At 44.0% G+C, this 21,825-nt stretch overlaps 1 protein-coding gene across 1 annotated transcript in view; it reads left to right on the top strand.

The window, feature by feature from the left end:
• NIBAN1 (niban apoptosis regulator 1) overlaps window positions 1-21,825 on the top strand; it is a 2,689,070-nt gene that overhangs the window by 1,234,661 nt on the left and 1,432,584 nt on the right. The window contains exon 4 of the mRNA XM_044085307.1: window positions 18,274-18,388. Coding sequence (XP_043941242.1) covers window positions 18,274-18,388 — 115 coding nt within the window. The remainder of the gene's footprint in view (window positions 1-18,273; window positions 18,389-21,825) is intronic.

Raw genomic sequence — 21,825 nt, 5'->3', positions numbered from 1 at the left:
CTTCCTTAAAATCCTCTACCAGGAGGATTTATACAAGCAAATGGAAACGTTTCTCTTATTGGGCTAAAGCCAAGAATATTGATCCCTTCACTGCTCCAGTTCAGGCAGTTTTGGATTTCTTAGCGGAGATTTTTCATGCAGGCTCCTCTTCTTCCACAGTTACAGTTCAGTTGGCTGCTATCTCGAACTTTCATGTCGGATTCGCAGATCACAATATTATGTCCCACAGGCTTTGTAGAGCCTTCTTGAAATGAATTTTCCTTCTGAAGCCTCCAGTCAGGAATCCTCCTCCTCAATGGGATCTGAATTTAGTGCTGACATCCTTGATTCTTCCCCCCTTTGAGCCAGCTGTTTCTTGCTCCCTGAAGTTTCTTTCATGGAAAACCTTATTCCTAGTAGCTATTACATCGGCCAGGAGGGTGTCTGAACTTCATGCTCTATCTGTTCGACCCCCCTATTTGGTCTTTCACAAAGACAGAGTATCATTGAGAACTAATCCGACCTTTTTGCCTAAGGTCGCCTCAAAGACTAATTTGAATCAATCCATTGATCTCCTGTATTTTTCCAAACTATTCAAACAGATGAACAAAACTACATTATCTTGATGTCCACCGCCAACTCAGATATTATTTGGACAGAACAAAACAATTTAGGAAATCCGATCAACTCTTTGTTTCCTATGCTGATAACAAGAAAGGCCTTCCTGTCTCAAAAGTGACCTTATCTAGATGGCTTTCTTCTGTCATCTCTGAAATTTATCGGCTCAGGGGAAACCAGCTGTGCTCAAAACCTAAAGCACATTCAACTAGAAGCTTAGCTACTTCTACAGACTTTCAAGCTAGACTTCCTTTAGACACTATTTGTGCAGCGGCCACTTGGGCCACTCCTCATACTTTTGTTTCCCATTACAAATTGGACTTGGCCTCCAGGGACAGAGCCAGTTTTGGCTCTACAGTCCTCAAGAGTCTGTTCCATTGAGCCACCCAGGATAGAGGTGCTAGGGACGCGGTCCCATCAAGCAAGAATGAAGGCGAGATTGACAACTTAACATTGAGAAGTTATGTACCTACCATAACGTTCCATGTTAGTTGTCTTCTATCGCCTTCTTTCTTGCGACCCTCCCTCCTTCCCCCAGGCCTGGACAGACCTTTTTCTACTAGGAATTATTATGCTGAAGACCATTCAGAGCTGGTCCTTCTTCCATCCTGCAGGCTTTTCTTTCTTCCTTTGGGGAGTGTTTATGTTTGGTGCTATTGCCCTTTTGTCATCAAACGAGATCTGGGTACTTACCGCCTTGCATCATGGGATATGGGGCTGCCTCGAGCTGGTAAAAGTGACTCTCGAGCTTAGCAAAACCCATCAAGCAAGAAAGAAGGCGAGAGAAGACAACTAACATGGAACGTTATGGTAGGTACATAACTTCTCATTTCCGTACAATTGCATGCCAATGATTATTGTCATTATTACCTTATATGACTTATGTCTCAAAGAGGGAGGATGTAGAACAGGGCATGTGTTGTGACTTTAAGAAGCATTTCAAAGTGAGGGCACATGCATATAGAGAGCACGTGCAGCCAGCAGTGCCATTTTGAGTGAACAGCCAGTGTTAACATGTATGAGAGCAGTAGTCTGTTTATAAGTTTATTTAAATTGAAGTTACTAAGCCTCAATCCTGATGTGTTTGTATGCAATAAAGCTGCTTGAACAGAACCCACAACTGTTCATTTGTTTTATTCTAACCTGACGAGCAACACCCAAGTCCCTCATGACTTATTGCATGCTTAGTACCTTGTTATTAATGCGATAATTAGTGGAGATGCCATTTTCCCCAAAGGGGATAATGATGCATATCTTGGCAATCAGTTTGAGGCCATGTTTCTTGCACAGGTCATTAGTTTGGGTAAGACCCTGTTGGAGGATGTTCACATCACTAAAGGAAATAAAGACAGCACCCAGCTTGCAGTAATCTGCAAACATGGTCAGCCACAGACCACTGTTTTTTGGCTTGCACCTCAGAAAAGTATATCCCAAACAGTAGAGGCCCCAAGACTGATCCTTGGGGTCCACCGTTCATTATGGGTCTACTACTATAGGTGGATTCCCATATTTTGACTGAGTGGGTTCTATCAGTGAGCCAGTTAGCTACCCATCTGGTAACCTAGCTGGCATAGTTTATCTATTATGCCAGACTGGGGAATAGTGTCGAAGGCTTTGGCTAGGTCAGGGTAGGTGGTGTGCACTATCTTCCCCTCATCCATGGCTTTGGTGACTGTTTCAACTAAGTTTAACAGGCATGATCCTTTTTGACAAAACCAAACTCTGTGGGGTCAAGTGTCTGGAAGTTGCCAATGTCCTTGTTTATAAAGTCCATGGTAATGCATTCCATAGCCTTGCAGACCAGCCTAGTTAGACTGATGGGCCTGTAATTGCCTGGGTCAGTGGACACTCCACCTTTGTGTAGAGGGATGACAGTGGCTGTCCTCTATTTGGCTGGGACAAAGCCGATGCTTAGTCTTTGGTTAAATAGGGTGCCTAATGGTGCTGAGAGCTCATTCCTGAGTTCATGTAGGTACCAGTCCCATCTTTTCAGCTCTATCCCAGTCTAGTGTCACTAGCTCATTCTACCTAATACAGAGAGCATTTGCGAAGGGCAAGCCACTTTGGTCCTAAATTTTGAATTATCTTCTGTTTCTCCTTTCTTCTTTTCCAGCTTCCAAAAAAACATTTTTTTTTCTAACTTTCTTTCCTGCCTTTCCTGTAACTAGTTTTAGTCCAGATACAGATTTGCTGTAACCAGGACTGTTTGTAAGCTTCTGAGCCCCCAAATTCTGTGTTGGAGGGAAGCCTTCTAGCTTATCAGTGGGAGTGGTAAGCACTAGGTAGCTTATCTACCACAAGAGTGGTTTCTGGCCCAGAAATTGTAGTTTATTGGCTGTTTGGACATTTTTTCCATCTCTTTCAACTTTCTGATTTAAAAGTCTATGTTTGCGCTTATTTCCCACCTTTCCTGTAACTAGTCTAGTCCAGATACAGATTTGCTGTATCCAGGACTGTTTGTAAGCTTCTGAGCCCCCAAAGCATTTCTGTGTTGGAGGGAAGCCTTCTAGCTTATCAGTGGGAGTGGTAAGCACTAGATAGCCTATCTACCACAAGAGTGGTTTCTGGCCCAGAAATTGTAGTTTATTGGCCGTTTGGGCAGTTTTTCCATCTCTTTCAACTTCTGGTTTAAAAGCCTGCATTTGGACTTGTTTCCCACCTCTCCTGTAACTAGTCTAGTCCAGATAAAGATATGCTGTATCCATGACTGTTTGTAGGCTTCTGACACCCCCCAAGCCTTTCTGTGTTGAAGGGAAACCTTCTAGTTTATCAGTGGGAGTGGTAAGCACTAGGTAGTCTGTCTACCACAAGAGTGGTTTCTGGCCCAGAAATTGTAGTTTATTGGCTGTTTGGCAGTTTTTCCATCTCTTTCAACTTACTGATTTAAAAGCCCGCATTTGCGCTTGTTTCCCATCTTTCCTGTAACTAGTCTAGTCCAGATACAGATTTGCTGTATCCAGGAATGTTTGTAAGCTTCTGAGCCCCCAAGCCTTTCTGTGTTGGAGGGAAGCCTTCTAGCTTATCTGTGGGAGTGGTAAGCACTAGGTAGCCTATCTACAACAAGAGTGGTTTCTGGCCCAGAAATTGTAGTTTATTAGCCATTTGGGCAGTTTTTCCATCTCTTTCAACCTTCTAGTTTAAAAGCCCGCGTTTGCGCTCGTTTCCCACCTTTCCTGTAACTAGTTTAGTCCAGATACAGATTTGCTGTATCCAGGACTGTTTGTAAGCTTCTGAGTACCCCAAGTCTTTCTGTGTTGCAGGGAAGCATTCTGGCTTATCAGTGAGAGTGGTAAGCACTAGGTAGCCTATCTACCACAAGATCCAGGTACAGATTCTTAGTTTTAGCACTTGAATTTGCTTATTTGTGCTCAGCACTTATTCAGAACTTGTTGATGTTATGTGATCCTATCTCGCCTACATTCTGTACTGATGGGTTCGGAGCTGATCCTCGGCTCTGACTCGGCACGCTATACTATTGAACAAAGTCTCTTATTGGCTGAGCTATCCCATATCCCAGGATGCACCACCACTGCTTCCCCAAATCTTGTTTGCCGCTTTACAGCAAAGACGTGGTCTCGGACTTGGCTGAGCTAAGTGCTTTTTTCTTCAAAGAATTTCTGTCAGAAATTTTTGATTCATATACCCAAAAGCTGTTTTAACAGCTATCGTTGTTGTGTGACTGAGTTTTGAGTGATTTTTCTGGTAAACTTGTCCTTTATTTGAGGGAAAGGATCCTGTTTCAGTTAGAGGGGCCTTGCCCTCGCGCGTGTTGAAGTATTTAGTGTGAGTTTTATTGTAGTGTTATAGTTTAGTTGGGCAAGTAATCCCGTTTACGTTAGAGGGGTCTTGTCCTTATTTACTCTTCTTTAACAAAGTTTTGAAAGTTTTTGAAGTTAGTGTTTGTGTAAACATGTTGAAAGAGCATAGACCTTCTGGGTTCAAAAAATGCTCTAAATGCAGCTACAAGATGTCCATAACGGACGATCACTCGTTGTGTGTGTATTGTTTAGGCCCTAAACATCTTCAGGAGTCATGTAGCATTTGTCACGCTTTTTCCTCCCGAGTCCTCCAAGAGAGGAAAAACAAATTGATTCTAAAAGGGCTTATTACACCTTCTTTTGAGGAGGCTTTATCATCTTCCTCTTCACCATCGAAGAAAAAGAAATCGTCGGCTCCGACCAGCCCGTCGGAACCGGCCACAAAGAAATCTCGGCAGGCTTCTCCATCGGCTCCACGGACTTCGGAGCCGAGGGCGGAACGGTCTGCCTCGATGCCTCCAGCCTTGACTCCTCTGGCTTTGAAGCCGACGGCTAGAGCTTCGAGAGGCGGGTCACCTTCATCGGCTCCACTGTCTTCGGAGCCGATGAGAGTTGCCCGCTCAGACTCTTCCCCTTCGGCGCCGAAGTCCACTTCGGCTCCGAGGGAAATTGCTATGGTTGTGGAGTCTCCCTCGGCACTGATATTTATCGAGACGATTCGGATCCGGTCCCCCAGTCCTTCGGAACCGGTGGAGAAGTCGACTCGAACTCGTTCGATCTCTTCTCGGTCTTCGAGAATGTCGGATTCGGACATAGACAGGGTACTTCAAAGGCTGTTTCAGTCTCCAGTCTTCCAAAAGTTGGTTTCAGCTCCAGCCCAGTCGGCTTCAGAGCTGATTGCCCACCCTGTTGTCTTGATTCCTCCTCCAACAGCCTCAGCACCGTTGGAGTCAGTGCCGGTGGAGCCGGTGGAGGTTTTCGGGTCGGCTCCGACCCTTACTCCAACCCCGCCCTTCGGGTCGGAGTTCGGTACACGGACCTCCTCGGTCGGCCCCGGGGGTGACGCTTCAGGACCGATGTTTTCGGTTCCGAGCCTCCCTCTCAGTGCGTCGGCTGCGGGAGTGCCATCTACTGTTGTGGCCTCGGGGGTCGGACCTTCCCAGGACTCTGGGGGTCCGGCCTTCAGGGCCATGAGGAGTGCTTTGGCCAAATCTTCTTTGGCTACCTCCACCGTCTCTCCGGCACCTTCCCTTGGCACGGAGACTGGTTCCTTTGCTGTCCCTTTGTCTCAAGACAGCGGAGCCCTGGGGCCTGAGGTCACCCCATGGGGTTCCCCTTCCTGGAGGTCCTTCCGGCGTCTTGGAGGAACCCCCAAGGAAGAGACAGTGCAAGAGGAAGCACGTCGACTCCCCTGACGAGTCTCTCACCTCGGACACTGACCTCGATGATGCGGAGGGGTCCCCCAAGTCGTCCTCAGATGATGTCTCCTTTGCGGACATCTTAGAAATCCTGAAGCAACGAGGCGACTGGCAGTCCAAACCCCCTTCTGCTGAGGAGTCGGTATTCCTCAAGGCCTTCGGGGCTCAGCCCTCCACCTCCTGGGTGTCTCCGCCCTTTGATGAGCTTCTGGATTTGATCTCTCGAAGGGCGTGGAAGCACCCGGATTCTGTGGAACCGGTGCCAGCTCGCCCCAATAAATTTCTTTCAGCCCCACCCGAAAAGGATTTTCTCTCCAAAGGTGTGGCTGTAGATGCCCTGGTGGTGGCATCTGCTACCCAACAAGATGTGGCAGAGGCGTCTACATCTGTCCATCCTCCTAATAAAGAGTCCAGGAGCATGGATCGGTACGGGAAACGCACCCTTACTTCAGCAGCCTTTACTTTAAGGTCTCTGAATTATCTGACGCACTTCACCAGACTTCAGAGGGATCTGGTCAAGGAACTTTCAGATACCCTCTCTGGTAACCTACCTGAGCAGTTGGCCCAGACGGTTAGCTCTCAGCTGGCTACCTTATCATCATTATCGAACTCGTCCATGAGGCTCATTTCGTATGCAGCTGAGGGGAGTAGAGCGGCGGGAACAGGTGTTGCTCTACGGAGACAAGCCTGGCTCCGCCTGTGTTACTTTGCGGAAGCCTTCAAGTCTTCCTTTGCAGACGCTCCCTTCGATGGGTCCTCTCTGTTTGGACCCAAGGTAAAGGACACCTTGACCCGCTGTGAACAAGAGGGTAAGACCTTGACTGCTGTAGGGGCCCGGTTTTCCACTCCCTTCAGGCCTTATTCCAAGGCTAGAAGAGGGGGGAAAATGTGGTTCCGTAAATCTCAAAAGGCTTACTCCTCACAGCAGGGCGATCCCCCTTCTAGAGGCAGAGGAGGGAGAAATTTTTCAGGAAGACGCCGTCCCAGAGGCGGCGAAGGCCCCCACAACACTGGAGACCGCGAGTCCTTTCATGGCTCTTCAACCTTCCAGCATCCCTGAAGGATTGCCCGACTGTGCAGCTCCAGAGCCAGTCGGGGGTCATTTTTCGAAGCACCTAAAGGCCTGGGAGAGTATCACTCAGGACCGATGGGTGCTCCGAATCATCGCCGGAGGTTACACCATCCCCTTTTCTCAACCCCCCCCCCCCACCATCCCGGAAAATCCCGGACCCACCACCCAGTCAATGGGATCTCGCAGCCATCGAAGTCTCAAAGCTGCTTCAAAAAGGAGTCATCCAACCGGTCCCCGAAGGCCAGACCGGATTAGGGACTTACTCAAGATTCTTTTTGGTGCCAAAAAAGACCGGGGACTTGAGGCCCATTTTGGATCTCAGCAAACTAAACCGATCTGTCAAGAAGTCCAAGTTCCGGATGGTCACCTTACAATCCATTCTCCCGCTGCTGGAGAAGGGTGTTTGGATGTGCTCCATAGATCTCAAGGATGCCTATTATCACATCCTGATAGATCAGGCGTCCAGGAGACACTTGCGCTTCAGCCTGGGAGACAGTCATTTCCAGTTCCGTGCACTGCCCTTTGGTCTCACCACAGCCCCAGGGTGTTCACCAAATGTTTGGCGGTGGTGACTGCTCACCTGAGAAGTCTAGGATTCCAGGTGTTTCCATACCTAGACAACTGGCTCCTAACTGCCACCTCCAGGCGTCTACTCTTACAAAACCTAGCAGCCACTATATCTCTAGGCAACTCCCTAGGAATCACCTTCAATTGGGCAAAGTCTGTGTTGCTGCCATCTCAGCACATACGGTTTATCGGAGTAGAGATAGACTCAAAGCAAATGTGGGTCTATCTTCCTACAGAGAGGATAGAAACATTACAGTCTCAAGTTCGAGCCTTGCTCCTCAAGCGAGCCCCAGCCAGGATGGTCCTACAACTGTTAGGTTCCATGTCGGCCACCGTTCTCCTAGTCCCCTTGGCAAGGTTACATATGAGGATTCTCCAGTGGCTCCTGTCAGTCCAGTGGTCTTATCAGGATCTCCCTCTCAGTCACCTCATTCTGATCACAGAGACGTGCAAACAGGACCTTCATTGGTGGCTTCTTTCCTCCAATCTGGATCAGGGGCGACCCTTCGTTCCACCACCTCCAGTGGCCACATTGACTACGGACGCCTCCCAGACGGGGTGGGGGGGACATCAGACGGGGTGGGGGGGACATTACCTGGCCAGGTCAGTCCAAGGCAAGTGGCACTCAGACGAGTCTCCTCCACATCAACATACTGGAAATGAGGGCGGTGCTTCTATCACTGCAAGCACTACACAGTTACCTCCCCCAGGGCATGATTGCCATTCAGTCCGACAACATGTCAGTAGTCTGGTACCTGAACAAGCAGGGAGGGACCAGATCCTACCCCCTTTGCAGAGAGGCCATGAAGGTATGGGATTGGGCGATTGCAACCAAACGTTCTCTGGTAGCAACACACATTCCAGGGAGAGCCAATGTGATAGCCGACAGACTGAGCAGAACTGTTCTCTCCCCTCACGAGTGGTCTCTGAATGACAGAGTGGCAACTCAGATTTTCAGAAGATGGGGAACTCCTTGTTGCGACCTATTCGCAACCCCCCTCAATATGAAATGCCAACAGTTCTTCTCTCTCACCCCAGTTCCGGGGGAGATTTCCAAGGACGCCCTAGTCCAAGCTTGCCCACCAGCCTTCTGTACGCCTTTCCACCGGTTCCCCTTCTTCCCAAGGTGATCCAGAAGGCGATACGCTTGGAGAGCAAGATGATTCTAGTTGCCCCATACTGGCCTCATCAAATCTGGTTTCCCTTTCTTCGGAAATATGCATTGGATGGTCCATGGTTCCTGGACCAGGTTCCGGACCTCTTGATCCATCAGTCGGGACAGCATCATCAGTCCCTCCACTCGTTGAGGTTAACAGCTTGGCTCCTCCTCTTCCGACCACAGTCAGGAGTCACGCTTTGGACCCAGAAGTTATACATATTTTGTCCTCGGCCCACAAGACTTCTACTAAGAAAATGTATAACAGCAAATGGAAGAGATTTGCTATTTGGGCCCAACTCCGGGGATTAGATCCTATAACTGTCCCGGTGTCAGAGGTTCTGAAGTTTTTAGCTTCTCTGTTCAATCAAGGTTCTTCGGTCTCTACCATCAAGGTTCAATTGGCAGCTATTTCCAATTTTCATGAGAGCATAGACCCACCTTTGATGAGCAACAAATTATGTAAAGCCTTCATGAAAGGTGCTGGGCTGCTACAGCCTCCGATTTCTCATCCCGCTCCACCGTGGGACCTTAATGTGGTATTAGGTGCTTTGACCTCTTCCCCCTTCGAACCGGCAGCAACTTGTGATTTGAAATTTCTTTCTTGGAAGACTGCTTTACTGGTTGCAATTACATCAGCCAGAAGCGTTTCGGAACTTCAAGCCCTATGTGTCAAACCACCATACCTGGTTTTTCACAAGGATAGAGTATCCCTCAGACCGAATCCATCCTTTGTTCCTAAGGTTTGTTCTAGTTTTTGTTTGCAACAGTCATTGGAACTCCCAGTTTTCTTCCCAAAGTACTCAAACAGAGCGGAATGCATCTTCCACACATTGGATGTTCACAGACAATTGCGCTTCTATTTAGATAGGACGCACCAAACACGGAAGACAGATCAGTTGTTTGTGTCCTTTTCGGACAATAAATTGGGCAAAGCCGTCACGAAAGTCACTATTGCCAAGTGGATCAGAGACTGTATCAGTCATACTTACTTAATTTCTAATAAAGAGCTTACAACTACAGTGAAAGCTCATTATACAAGGGCTATGGCTACTTCGGCAGCCTTTCATTCTAAGCTTGCCATTAGTGACATTTGTGCTGCGGCTACATGGTCTTCTCCTCACACCTTCATTTCTCATTACAAATTGGACATGGCATCTCGGGGGCGAGCTTCCTTCGGTTCCACAGTTCTCAGGAGTGTTTTCCAGTGAGCCACCCAGGAATCAGGTGCTAGGGACGCTGTCCCATCAGTACAGAATGTAGGCGAGATAGGATCACATAACATCTTTTAGTTATGTACTTACCATAACTTTAGATGTATGGGATCCATCTAAATCTACATTCCTAATAACCCACCCTCCTTCCCCCTGCCTTGGAGATCAGAAGAGACCGGACGGTTCGAGTTCAGCCATTTCATCTTGAAACACCTGGCAATATTATGTCAACAGTCTATGCGTGTGTGCATGTGTGCGGACAAACAAGATCTGGGGAAGCAGTGGTGGTGCATCCTGGGATATGGGATAGCTCAGCCAATAAGAGACTTCGTTCTATAGTATAGCGTGCCGAGTCGGAGCCGAGGATTGGCTCCGAACCCATCAGTACAGAATGTAGGCGAGATGGATCCCATACATTTAAAGTTATGGTAAGTACATAACTAAAAGTTAGCACTAAATAAGGTACAAATTACTACAGCACTCAACCTTCCTCTTTACTTAGAGGAAAACAGTTTATGTACTTACTTTCCTCACTTGCATAGAGAAAAACAGTTCTTATACTCACTTTCCTCACTTGTCTAGAGGAAAGTAGTTTTTTATTCAGGCATGTCCAAGGGTCAGCTCCCAGTGTTCTCTCCTGTCTATCTGATGAATCTGGGCATCTTGAGGCAATGTAACAATTGCCTCATGTACACAGACAACCCTCTCCTCCTACCACCCAACACCACAACCTGTGAGAGATGCACTTATCTAGCCAAACGGGAGGTAAAGCTCTCTCCAACCAAGACTGAACTTGATAGTGAAGAGGAGAAGGTAAACACTTGCACCACACCACACTCATCACATAGTCCCACTAAACCTACACCACCAAAATCCACACATAGAAACACAACAACATTCACAGAGGCTCTCAATAATAATCTGCTCAAGCAAAAGAGACCTCCAAAGCACAAACGCAAGCAACCTCCACCCCCCAACACAACCCAAATGATACATAGCCCACAGACTCAGTGTGCCAATAAGCCACAGCCCATAGGGCAAGCCAGCATACCCAACACACTAGTCATAGGAGACTGTATAGTTAGGCACACTGATGTCCTACTCACCAGGCTAAACAAGGAGAAGGTTACTGTCAGCTGCCTGTCGGGTGCCAGGATCCACCACATAACCCACGCACTCAGGTCACTCCACAACAAGTACAGATATGACTCTGTCATTGTCCATGTTGGTGTGAATGACCTGAGACGTACCTCCCTGGACTACATGAAAAGAGACATGAAAGAGCTCTCTGATCTTGTAGCCCAGGCAGATATGACCCTAGCCCTGAGTAGCATCCTGCCATTTCCCAGAATGATACCGCAGTACAAGGACAAAATGACTGACTTCAACAATTGGCTAAGCTTCTGGTGTCATTCTAAGGGGATCCAGTATCTGTTTGCCTGGGACGACATGGTCGACAGACCACGATGCTTTGCCAGAGATGGCCTGCACCTGTTGCCCCTGGGATTCCGGATACTGGCCAAGGCTCTTGCCTCCCCTATAGTGCCTTTTTAGGCAAGGTTCAAATAACAAATTCACCACTGTAACAGGAACAGGCAAGCAAAAACTGAGGGTAATGCTACTCAGTGCTAGAAGTCAATCTCAAAATGCACTCACTCGAGGCACTCCTTAAAATGGAGAACATCGATATCTGTGCAGTGACTGAGACCTGGTTCAGGGCTCTAGAGAGCACCCTTGCATTACCAGGCTATAACTCATACCACACTTTTCGGCCATCTAACATGGACCAGAACTCTAAAAGCGGAGGTGTGTCCATATTCATTAAGGATATCCACACCTCCAGGCTAGTTGCGCAGCATAATGCATCCGAGGTTAGTTATCCAAGTGCAACTAACTCTGGGCAAAACTGCAATCCAAATTGTAGCTTAGTACAGATCCCCCACCATGCCCCAGGATTCCCACTCCCCTTTTCTTGATGTACTGGAAAATATTAGGGTTCAACCAAACACCCTAATAATGGTTGATTTCACCTACCTCACCATTGACTGGGAAAACTACTCATGTACCAACTCCTTCACTTAACCCTTTCTGGAATTCAAAAATTCCAATGCCCTGGATCAACTTGTCCACACCCCCACCAGGGGCAACAGTATCCTAGACCTAGTCATTACTAACATGAGTGACCGGTGTTCCACACCTGAAATCAACTCCTTGTTGGTCAGATCCAACCATAAGCTAATCACCCTAGATATCCAGATCCCACCCCCACCCACCATTAAGGAAACCACGGTAAAACATTTCTCCAAAGCCAACTTCATGCTTCTTAAGACAGAAGTGGCGAACTTCATGACACCCATGCAGATGGACAATACAGTTACGACTGCTGAATCCTACAGAAATGCACTCTATAAGCACTTACACGAGTGCATGGATCGTGCTATCCCAAACAGACCCAAGATACTATCCTCCAAAAAAAGGAAGCCAATCTGGTGGTCCCCTGCCATAAACAAACTCTACAACAGAAGGAATAAACTGTTGCAAAAGAGAGTAAAATCCCATGAGTGGAGGAGCTCCCTGGTCAGCCTCAGTAAGAAGCTGAGATCCCTTACAAGATCCTCCAAAGCTAGCTACAAAAACAAAATCACGACTGATTCTAAGGGCAGCCACAAAACATTCTATAGCTATGTCAAGAATCTCAATGGCAACACCCAGATCTGCTCTGAGTTAGAGCATAACGGCATGAAAATTACAGAACCAATTGATATTGCCAGCATCCTGGCAGATAGTTTCAGTGCTAACTTTACCTCTCTCTCACCCCCTAAAGGGCCCATATCTATACAGGAAGAATGCAGAGTCTCTGTAATCACATCTATGCAGGTAAAAGCTGCACTCTCTAAAACCAAAAACACAGCATCCATGGGACCGGACAACATCCCAGGCTGCGATTCACACGAACTTCAGAATGAACTGGCTCCCCACCTAAGCACCATGTTCAATCATAGTCTCACATCAGGCTTTCTGCCCACTGAATGGCGCACAGTAACAGTTATCCCACTCCACAAAGGGGGAGCCACCACTGATCTGGAAACTATCGCCCTATTAGCCTGACTAGCGTGGTCTGCAAGACCACGGAATGTATCATCATGAAACTCATAAACAAAGACATTGGTAACCTCCAAACTCTGGACCCCACCCAGTTCGAGTTTGTGAAAGGCAGATCATGCCTTCTGAAACTGATTGACTTCTTTGAGGCAGTCACCAAAGCCGTAGATGAGGGTAAGGTGGTTCACACAGCCTATCTTGACCTCGCCAAGGCTTTCAACACCATCCCCCATTCTGGAATTATAGCTAAACTCACTAACCTAGGTATAAATCCCTACGTCACAAGATGGGTTGCCAACTAGCTCACTGACAGAACCCACACTGTAAAAGTTGCAGACTCCAAATCTGACTTCAAACCAGTGACAAGTGGAGTACCACAGGGTTCAGTCCTGGGACCTCTCCTGTTTGGTATCTACTTCTCTGAAGTACAGGCTAACACAGAAGGCCTCTGGCTAATGAAGTTCGCAGATGACTGTAAACTAGGAGCCATAGTCGAGTCCCCAAATGATGTGGACATCCTACAAAAGGGCCTCACAGAGACAGATGCCTGGTGTCAGAGGCATGTCCTCAAGCTCAATGCCAAAAAGTGCATTGTCATCCCCTTTGGTAAAAACTCTGTACCCATGAACTACTGCATAAACGGCAGTCTACTTAACGCTGAATGTGTGATAAGAGACCTTGGGATCCAAGTGGATAGTAGTCTCTCCTTTGATAATCACATTGCCACAGTAGTCAGAAAATCCTTCTATGTGGCACACCTCATCACAAAATGGTTCTCATCCAGGAAAAAAGAGGTCATTGTTCCCCTCTACTCGGCACTCATTAGACCCATTATAGAGTACAATGCCCCTTTTGGAATGTACCTCACAAGAGATCTGCAGCAGCTGGAAAGGCCACAGATGTACCTCACAAAGAGGATTACTGGCCTCAAACAGATCCCCTGCAATGACCATCTCAAAAAACTCCAGCTTTACTCTGTAGCATATCACCTACTCCGAGGAGATCTCTGCCTAACATATAAAGCTGTGTTAAACGCATAGCTGTAGGACATGCTACACCTAAAGAAATCCCAATCCCTCTGAGCTACATGCTTTAGGGACCTAAACCTTGTCACCACAATAAACAGGATATGCTGGAGGGATAGATTCCTGTCCCAGAGACTTCCTATAGTCTGGAACAAGCTATCTATCTATGTCAAGCAAATTTCCTCACTAGCACTCTTCAAGAAAAATCTTGATGAGTGGATGGGAAATAGGAAATACACCCCAGGGATCACTTCTGTGGCTCTGCTCGACAGGGGCACAGGAAATTAACTTTCTTGGATGGCGTAAGCCAGGGAACCTTGCTGGCTAGGCTTACTTAGATCCTTGGGCCGATAGCGTAGTACCTACCTATGAACCTATGAACATAGCCAGGGATGTTGTCAGGTCCCATGAAGACTGTATTATTTTGCCTTTGAGAGGGCATTAATGACCTGCTCTCTGGTGGTGAGAGGAGGGGGGGTAGGTGCTGGGGATGTCCTGCTTTACTGATGCGGGGGGCCAGGGGGGTGAAGTTTTCACTGAACCTGTCTACCAGCAGGTTGGCTATATCTATGTATGTGGTGTTCTTGACCCCCACTTTAGAGCAGATTTGGGTGTTACCTTTGAGATTGCGGATTTGTGTGAAGAAGGCTTTGTGATTGTCCTTAGTGGATCTGGCCAATTTGGACCCAAAGTTAGCCTTAGGTTGAAGGAAAGGTAAGTAGACCCACAAAGTGAGAATATTGAAGCTCTAAATAACTGTCTGATACTCTGTACCAAATGTCATGTGAAACCATTCTTACAGTTATTAGGCTGCTATACAAAGTTTAAATCCAACTTTGCTACCACAGACTGTCATCTAATAGACCGTAGCAGCAGGTGAAGCTTTTAACCAGCTGAAGTATATTTTGTTTCAAAGCCAGTATTAGTTATCTCTGACATCCACTCCTCCAACAGCTGGAGTATATTTTGTTTCAAAGCCAGTATTAGTTATCTCTGACATCCACTCATCCATCCACAACTCCTTTTCCCATTTTTGCACATGGGATCAGGGTGTCACGTCAACAGTGACAATCCTATAGAGCCAGGTGCATAGACCTTTTATTGTCTACACAGATTCCTCTGAAGTAAGAGCTATACTAGTCAGCTATCTTAGCAGAAAATTAAGCAGAGCATGGATGACATACTGTGTCAGTGAGTGAGAGTACCTTACTGTTAATCACAGTATTGTTAGGTTGTAGTGTCACCTTGATTACTCACTATGCCCCCCTTGAAGTGGCTGCACAAATAAAAGGATGTTAATAACAAGTTAAGGTGTGGTAGCAAGAATGTCAATGTGGTTGGTTATCCAGGTCTTATGACCCACCTTGAGCAGAACAGTACCAGGGATACTATGCTGCAAAGGATGCCATTGTGGTATAGTGATTGTGAGATTGTGAAATGGCTGTGGAAATGTTTTTTTCTGTTTTTTTTTTTTTTTTTGAAAAAAAAACACTGTTTTATAGTGAATGTGCAGTTTTGGTGCAAAATGTACATTTCAGCCTGCAGACTTTGTAAACAGGAACAAAAGTCCTTGAAAAGTAGGTACATCCAACCAAAAATAGAGACATATAATTAGCATAAAATCTGACTATCAAATGGCACATAACTCTTCCTGGTCTTAGTAGGAATATGGGATACTATTCAGAAACAGAGATAGGGTTGCCACCTTTTGTTGTGCCTAAAACTGGAGGAAGGCCACATCCCTCATATTACATGTTACCCCACCCATCCCCCCCTCTTCCACCCACATTCCGCCCATTTGTGATGTCATCATGACATCAGTGGAAGGGAATGCCCTCCTTTTCCATTCCTGATGCCTTCTTTTAGTCAATTTAATGTGCTTTTTTGTAAAAACGCATAGTAAATCAGCCAATTTAACAAACTCTGATAGTCTGTTTCCTTTTTTGAAACAGAATACCAGAGTTTGTTTTTCCCAGACTACCAGAGAATCAATTTGATTCCGGAAAAAAAAAACGGATAGGTGGCAACCCTAAACAGAGAATATGACAAAACGGTACTAAAATATAAGTACATTATCAAAGAGGCATTGTAAAATCTGTAGACTTTAATGAACTTATACTGCAAAATTCTGCTGTACAGGGTCATTTATTTTTGCTTCTGAAAAAGGGAGATGTAAAATGTGTGTCCTCTTTCTTTAATTTATTGGTGCCACTTGTGTGTTGGTCATTTAGTGTGGTTTTCTGTGCTACAAAAAACAGCAAAATTTGCCACTAATTCATCAAAAAGAACCCAGCACTGCTTAGCCCTAAAGCAGCTTGATCGGCTTGAATTTCCCAAGCAACTCGCTTACACACAACTACTCCTAGTCCACAAATGAATATACAAACCAGAACAAAGCAAAGCTCTACTAAACTTATTACATATGTTCACCCCTTCTAGGCCACTTAAATCTGAAAACAAAATTCTCTTCATTTCCTACAAACAAACTATATCTGTCAGCAAGAAACTCTCTCTATTCCACCTATGCAGCCCACTCCTGCAAGCCTGTCTCCTTATCCCTTAAATATACTGTCAACCTTTCCAATTTCAAGACCAATCTAAAAAAATATCTATCTGACACCTGGACCTCTACCTGCACAACCCTCAAAGCAGATGCATGACCACCTACCCACTATAATTATGTCGTTCTCACTTTAAATTCACTAACACCTCCATATCTTAACAGGTAGTAATGGCCCAAAATCGAAAGAAGCTCACTTTAATGATACCAAACTTCTAATGTATGCTCTTGTACCTCTTCAGCTGACACTTTTCTACTATTTGTTTTCCTTTCACATGTCCTTTCATAATATTCTCATCTTTCTAATAACTCTCTCTCCATATCCTTAATTTTCCCTTCTGCTCATTTCTCCTCCGCATCTTATTCTATTACTCTAATTATTTGGCATCAGAGTAATCTACTATATCTCACCCCCATACATTATTAGAAATACAGTCACTATTTTGAATAACTATGTATTAGTTTACTTGGCATAGGCGATCCACTTCTGCAAAGTGTCCTACTACTTGCAGTTCATATTGTATTCTTGATCATAGTTTATACCATTAATATTCTGTAAATGTACCCCAGTCTGTTTGTGTTTAATTTGTTGTGGGGATTTTTCCCCTTGTATATAATTGACTTATCAGCTATTGTAAAAAGTGTTAATGTGTGTTTTGTGGAGCCTTTCTCCTCAGCTCATTGTAAAATATTTCTCCTCTTGTATTTAATTATTCGTCAACTACTGTTTAAAAGTTTTTGAATGTATTGTGGAGTTTTTCTCCCCAGGCCTCCACTGAAAATGGGCCGTTGGCTCAGTCAGATTTCTGCAGTTAGTAAAGAACAGTAGGATAATTCCACCTGTGTACTAGACAGCTTCAAAAATCACAAATGATGCAGGGGATTCAGAAAATTGTGCGATGGGGTAAATCTGTCCTGAAAATAGGGATACACCTTCAAAAATAGGAACATCATGCACAGGGAAATCAAACATAAAAATAGGAATATTTCCGCAAAATAGGTACAGTTGAGAGGTCTCCTTTGAAAGTAGTGTTTTGAGTTGCCATACCATATAATATGGTGGAGCATACAAAATCAGAGGGCATGTAGAAGCTAGAAATGAGTTGAGACATCTGAAAAACAGCTAAAATTAGTTTAAGCCTGGTCACTGGAGAAGGAGTTTTTTTCACCAAGATTAAAGATGTTTAGAAAATCTGGGCTGGATAATTATACTCGAAGAAATCATGGAACAAAAGTAGGATACTAGAGACTTTAAATGAAGAATTACTTGGAATTTTCCAGATGCTATTTGATGCATTTGGTGAATGAAAAACCAGAAGATTAAGACTGTGCAGAGGATTTGTAGGTAAATATTAGGAAATCAGTCTGCAGATGATTGCACACTAAGCCGATAACCAGATAGTAACCACAGGAGAAAATCAATCCTTGTCCCCTGAGTGCATGAAGTAGACACCTTAACTACTATGCCATCCCCAAACCCCTTTATGTTTTTTTTTTCTTTCTATTAAGTGAAACGTGTTTTCATTTCCAGTTTTCCACTGTAAATATATTGTACTTCCCTGCCACCATTATGTGTTATATGCTATCTGTCTGTCTGTCTGTCTGTCTGTATATACACAAATGCTTCATTAATTAAACTGTTTTAAGATTTCATGCCATTGTATCTTCTGGCTGCAGCTATCAAAAAGAACACTGCCTCTGAAAAGGGAATGAAAAAAACAGTATATGTAAGCAGTTAAGAGAATGCTAATAGACAAGTAAGTAATACAGTATTTAATAATGTTTTTTGTACTTTTTGTTACAGACCTTTCAGAAGGGAGTGGCCCCTAAAATGAGAATACAGCCAACAGGAGGCAAGGCAGTGTCATCTGAAGAGGAATATAATACTTTGGTTGACAAGTCATTTCCAGACCCCACAAGTAAGACATCCTTGTCCAGCCTCAGTTAGTGATTCTTAAATCACTGTATATTGTTCCTACATTTACGTTTGCTATGAATTGTTGCTACATATTAGCACATGGTACTGTACTGTTCTCATGTACTATATCCCAGTGAGCTTCCTAAATGCTGTCTCTTCAATGAAGCCACATAATTTTGAACTACAGTCATTAGATGCTAGAAAGAGCAGAACAGTGATCTCTTGTCAAGCAACGGGGCTTTTCTCATCTGTCAGTGTTGGATGCAACATTCTAGGTGGTAACCGTATTAAGAGAAGTTTTATTAAGTGTAGTGTTTCATAGTAGTAGCTTCAAAGCTGTGGCCTAACAGAAATGGTTTCTCAACTGTTGGGCAAAATAATTGCTGTTTCTTGAATAATTGCATATACGTACTGTGCAATTTTATCCTGTTGTAAGCAATTGTCTCACAGTAGGTTGACTCATTCACAGTACTACCAGTAAGTGAACAGACAGCTTTGCTTCCAGTTTTTTCAGGATTGATCTTCCTGCCCACAGTCAGACCACACCTTTTGCTGCATTTTTGTCTATGAAGACTGTTAATTTACCTCATTGTATTGATTCACTGCATTGTATTCAGTTAAAAATTTAGTCTTCTGGAGTCGCTTATTATTTCGCATTCTTTGTACTTACTATATTGTCACTGCTATCATTATTCTGTGTTCTTACTGTATTCCCATTGTGATCATTAACTACATTATGATTAGATTATTTATGTTGCTACACCAGTACTGCATTCACTGCATCACACTCCTGACATCGCTTATTAACTGTAATTGGGATTGGCTTACTCCCTGCATTACTGTAACACTGCAGTCAGTCACAGCTTCAAACTCAGTACATTTATGCTATTCTCACTGTGGTAATGAACAACTTCATGATCATATGCTAACTGCACTACATTAACACTGCAGTCAGTCACTGTTTCACGATCAGAGCACTTACAGTATCCCCCCGTCAATAACTAGTTAGTGATCTACACTACACTACAGTAACACTGCAGTCAGTCACATCTTCAAACTTGTGAGCGCTTATGCTATTCTCACTCTGATAACTAATGATTTAGTGATAATTATTACACACTACATTGTAATAGCCTTCAGTCATTCATTGCACCATGCTCAGGTCATTCACATGTTGCTTTTAAGTTCTTATTTTCCTTACGGATCTGTGACACTAGTCCAAGGAGACTGAAAATCTATAGGCTGACATAGGGAACTTGAATGCCTTTTTATATGAGATTCTAAAGTAGTGTTGGTCATTGGTAACATTAAATGGAATACATTTCAGTGGCTTAAACTATGTATCAGACCTGAACGCAGTAAATGTCTTATTTCAGATGTGGGGTAATCCCCCCCACACACACACACACTTATGTAAGGGCGGTAGGGTTGGTTTGACTCTCTCGGTGCCAGAACCTTGAACTTATATATATATATATATATATATATATATATATATATATATATATATATATACATACATACACATCTGTGTATATGGGTTCATGTGAAATAGTCAAGGATTGATTGCTCAGCATCTGTTCTATAAAGTTCATTTGGTTACTAGATGAGATAGTTCAAAGAACTGGTAAGATATTGCTGTAATAATGGAAATGGGAAATATGCCTTTTCCAGATTATTGTACAGTCCTAAAGCTGGCATATTTAAGCATCAGGAGGTGTGAAGGATTTTTTTTGTTGGGGGGGGGGTTATGCGCTAGTTTTGTTGTTTGGAGCATAGTGTTGTAGTTTTGGCAATTTTCATGTCAATTTTTTTTTGTTGCCAAAAGTTGATCAACATGGGAAGCATGTTGAGCAGTTAAATTCATTTTCCATGAAAGTGCATTTGTGAAGAAAAGCTGCTGCAACAAGTGAACCTTAGAGAAAAATTTTTTCCAGGGTGCAAGTTTTTCTGCATCCCACATGTGGAAGGACACCCCCCCCCCCAAAATTATAAGTTTACTCGAAGGCAACACAACAGTGGAAATAACTGAGAACCCCACTGTTGTCTAAACTTGTTTTGATACTTTTCCAGTTTTATTGCCATTTTTAGAAATGTCTGTCAGTGAAATGATGGACTGCCTATCCACGTACAAATGTATACATGCACACACACACACACACACACACACACACACACACACACACACTTGAAAGAATACAAATAGGTATGGTGTGTGGTACATGAAGTAGAACAAATCAAACACATGGCTTCACACGGACGGCAGGTGCAAAGGCCCAAAATTCAGGAAACATAAAATAAAGACAGCCAGCACCTTACAGAGATCCAAGACTTTATTAAGTCTTATTCTTGTTCTTGATCTATGGTAATGCACATAAAAACATATTAGGAAGGCTCAAAAGCTCCAAATTCTTAACACACAGACTTGTTTCAGCCAAAAGTCTTTATCAATGTGATCAAGCAACCGATAATGTTCCTTTATATATCTATATATATACATATATATATATATATATATATATATATATATATATATAAGCAATCACCCTCATCACCAATACAAAATCGCCTGCAATTAACCCCCCAACTGTTCCAAAACTCTAAGGCAAAAATGAACATACTATTAATTGTATATATATATATATATATATATATATATATATATATATATATGGGTCTACTACCGTAGATCAAAATTACACTATTTCAAAATACGATAGTAGTGTCCCACTAACGTGAAAGTGCACTTCAACGAAAGTGCACTTTCGCGAAAGTCACTAGAACGAAGAGTTAGGGCTTGGGTAATGGATAGTAGACAGCTAGTAGGGCTATCCACTTCCTTAACCCAAGCCCTAACCCTAAGGTCCGTCACTACTGCACCACAGTGCTGGAAATGTCCCGTTCGACTTGGTGGTTTTCGCGAAAGTGCACTTTCGTTGAAGTGCACTTTCGTTTTAGTGGGACACTACTATCGTATTTCGAAACAGTGTAATTTCGATCTACAGCAGTAGACCCATATATATACCCATACGTAATGTATTTAACCAACTATATAGGAAAACAAACATATATCCTTAAAATGTTCATTCAGATCAGGGGGAAACAACCCACCCATTCTAATAATCCATGCCTTTTCTTTTTTATTTAGAAATTCATTGCACCTAGTCTTATTAAATCTAGGTTTACCAACCTTTTCAATAACAGTAAAGTGAAAGTTGGCTGTATTGTGAACCAGAGTGTGTTTATAAAGAGCATTGGTAACAACTCTATTTCTTATATTACTTAAATGTTCCAAAATCTGCAGTTTAAGAGATCCAGATGTTTGTCCAATATAAAAAGCAGAGCAATGGCAATCTGCCAGATATACTACCCAGTTACTACTGCAATTGGCAAATGTCTTTATCTCAAAAACACGTTTGGTATTTTTAGTAGTAAATT

This window comes from Protopterus annectens, chromosome 10.part0 (assembly GCF_019279795.1).
Source record: "Protopterus annectens isolate FY-2018-M chromosome 10.part0, PAN1.0, whole genome shotgun sequence".
NCBI classification, from domain to species: Eukaryota; Metazoa; Chordata; order Ceratodontiformes; family Protopteridae; genus Protopterus; species Protopterus annectens.
Note: the sequence above shows the minus strand (reverse complement) of the source record. Positions and strands in the feature narration are given on the sequence as shown.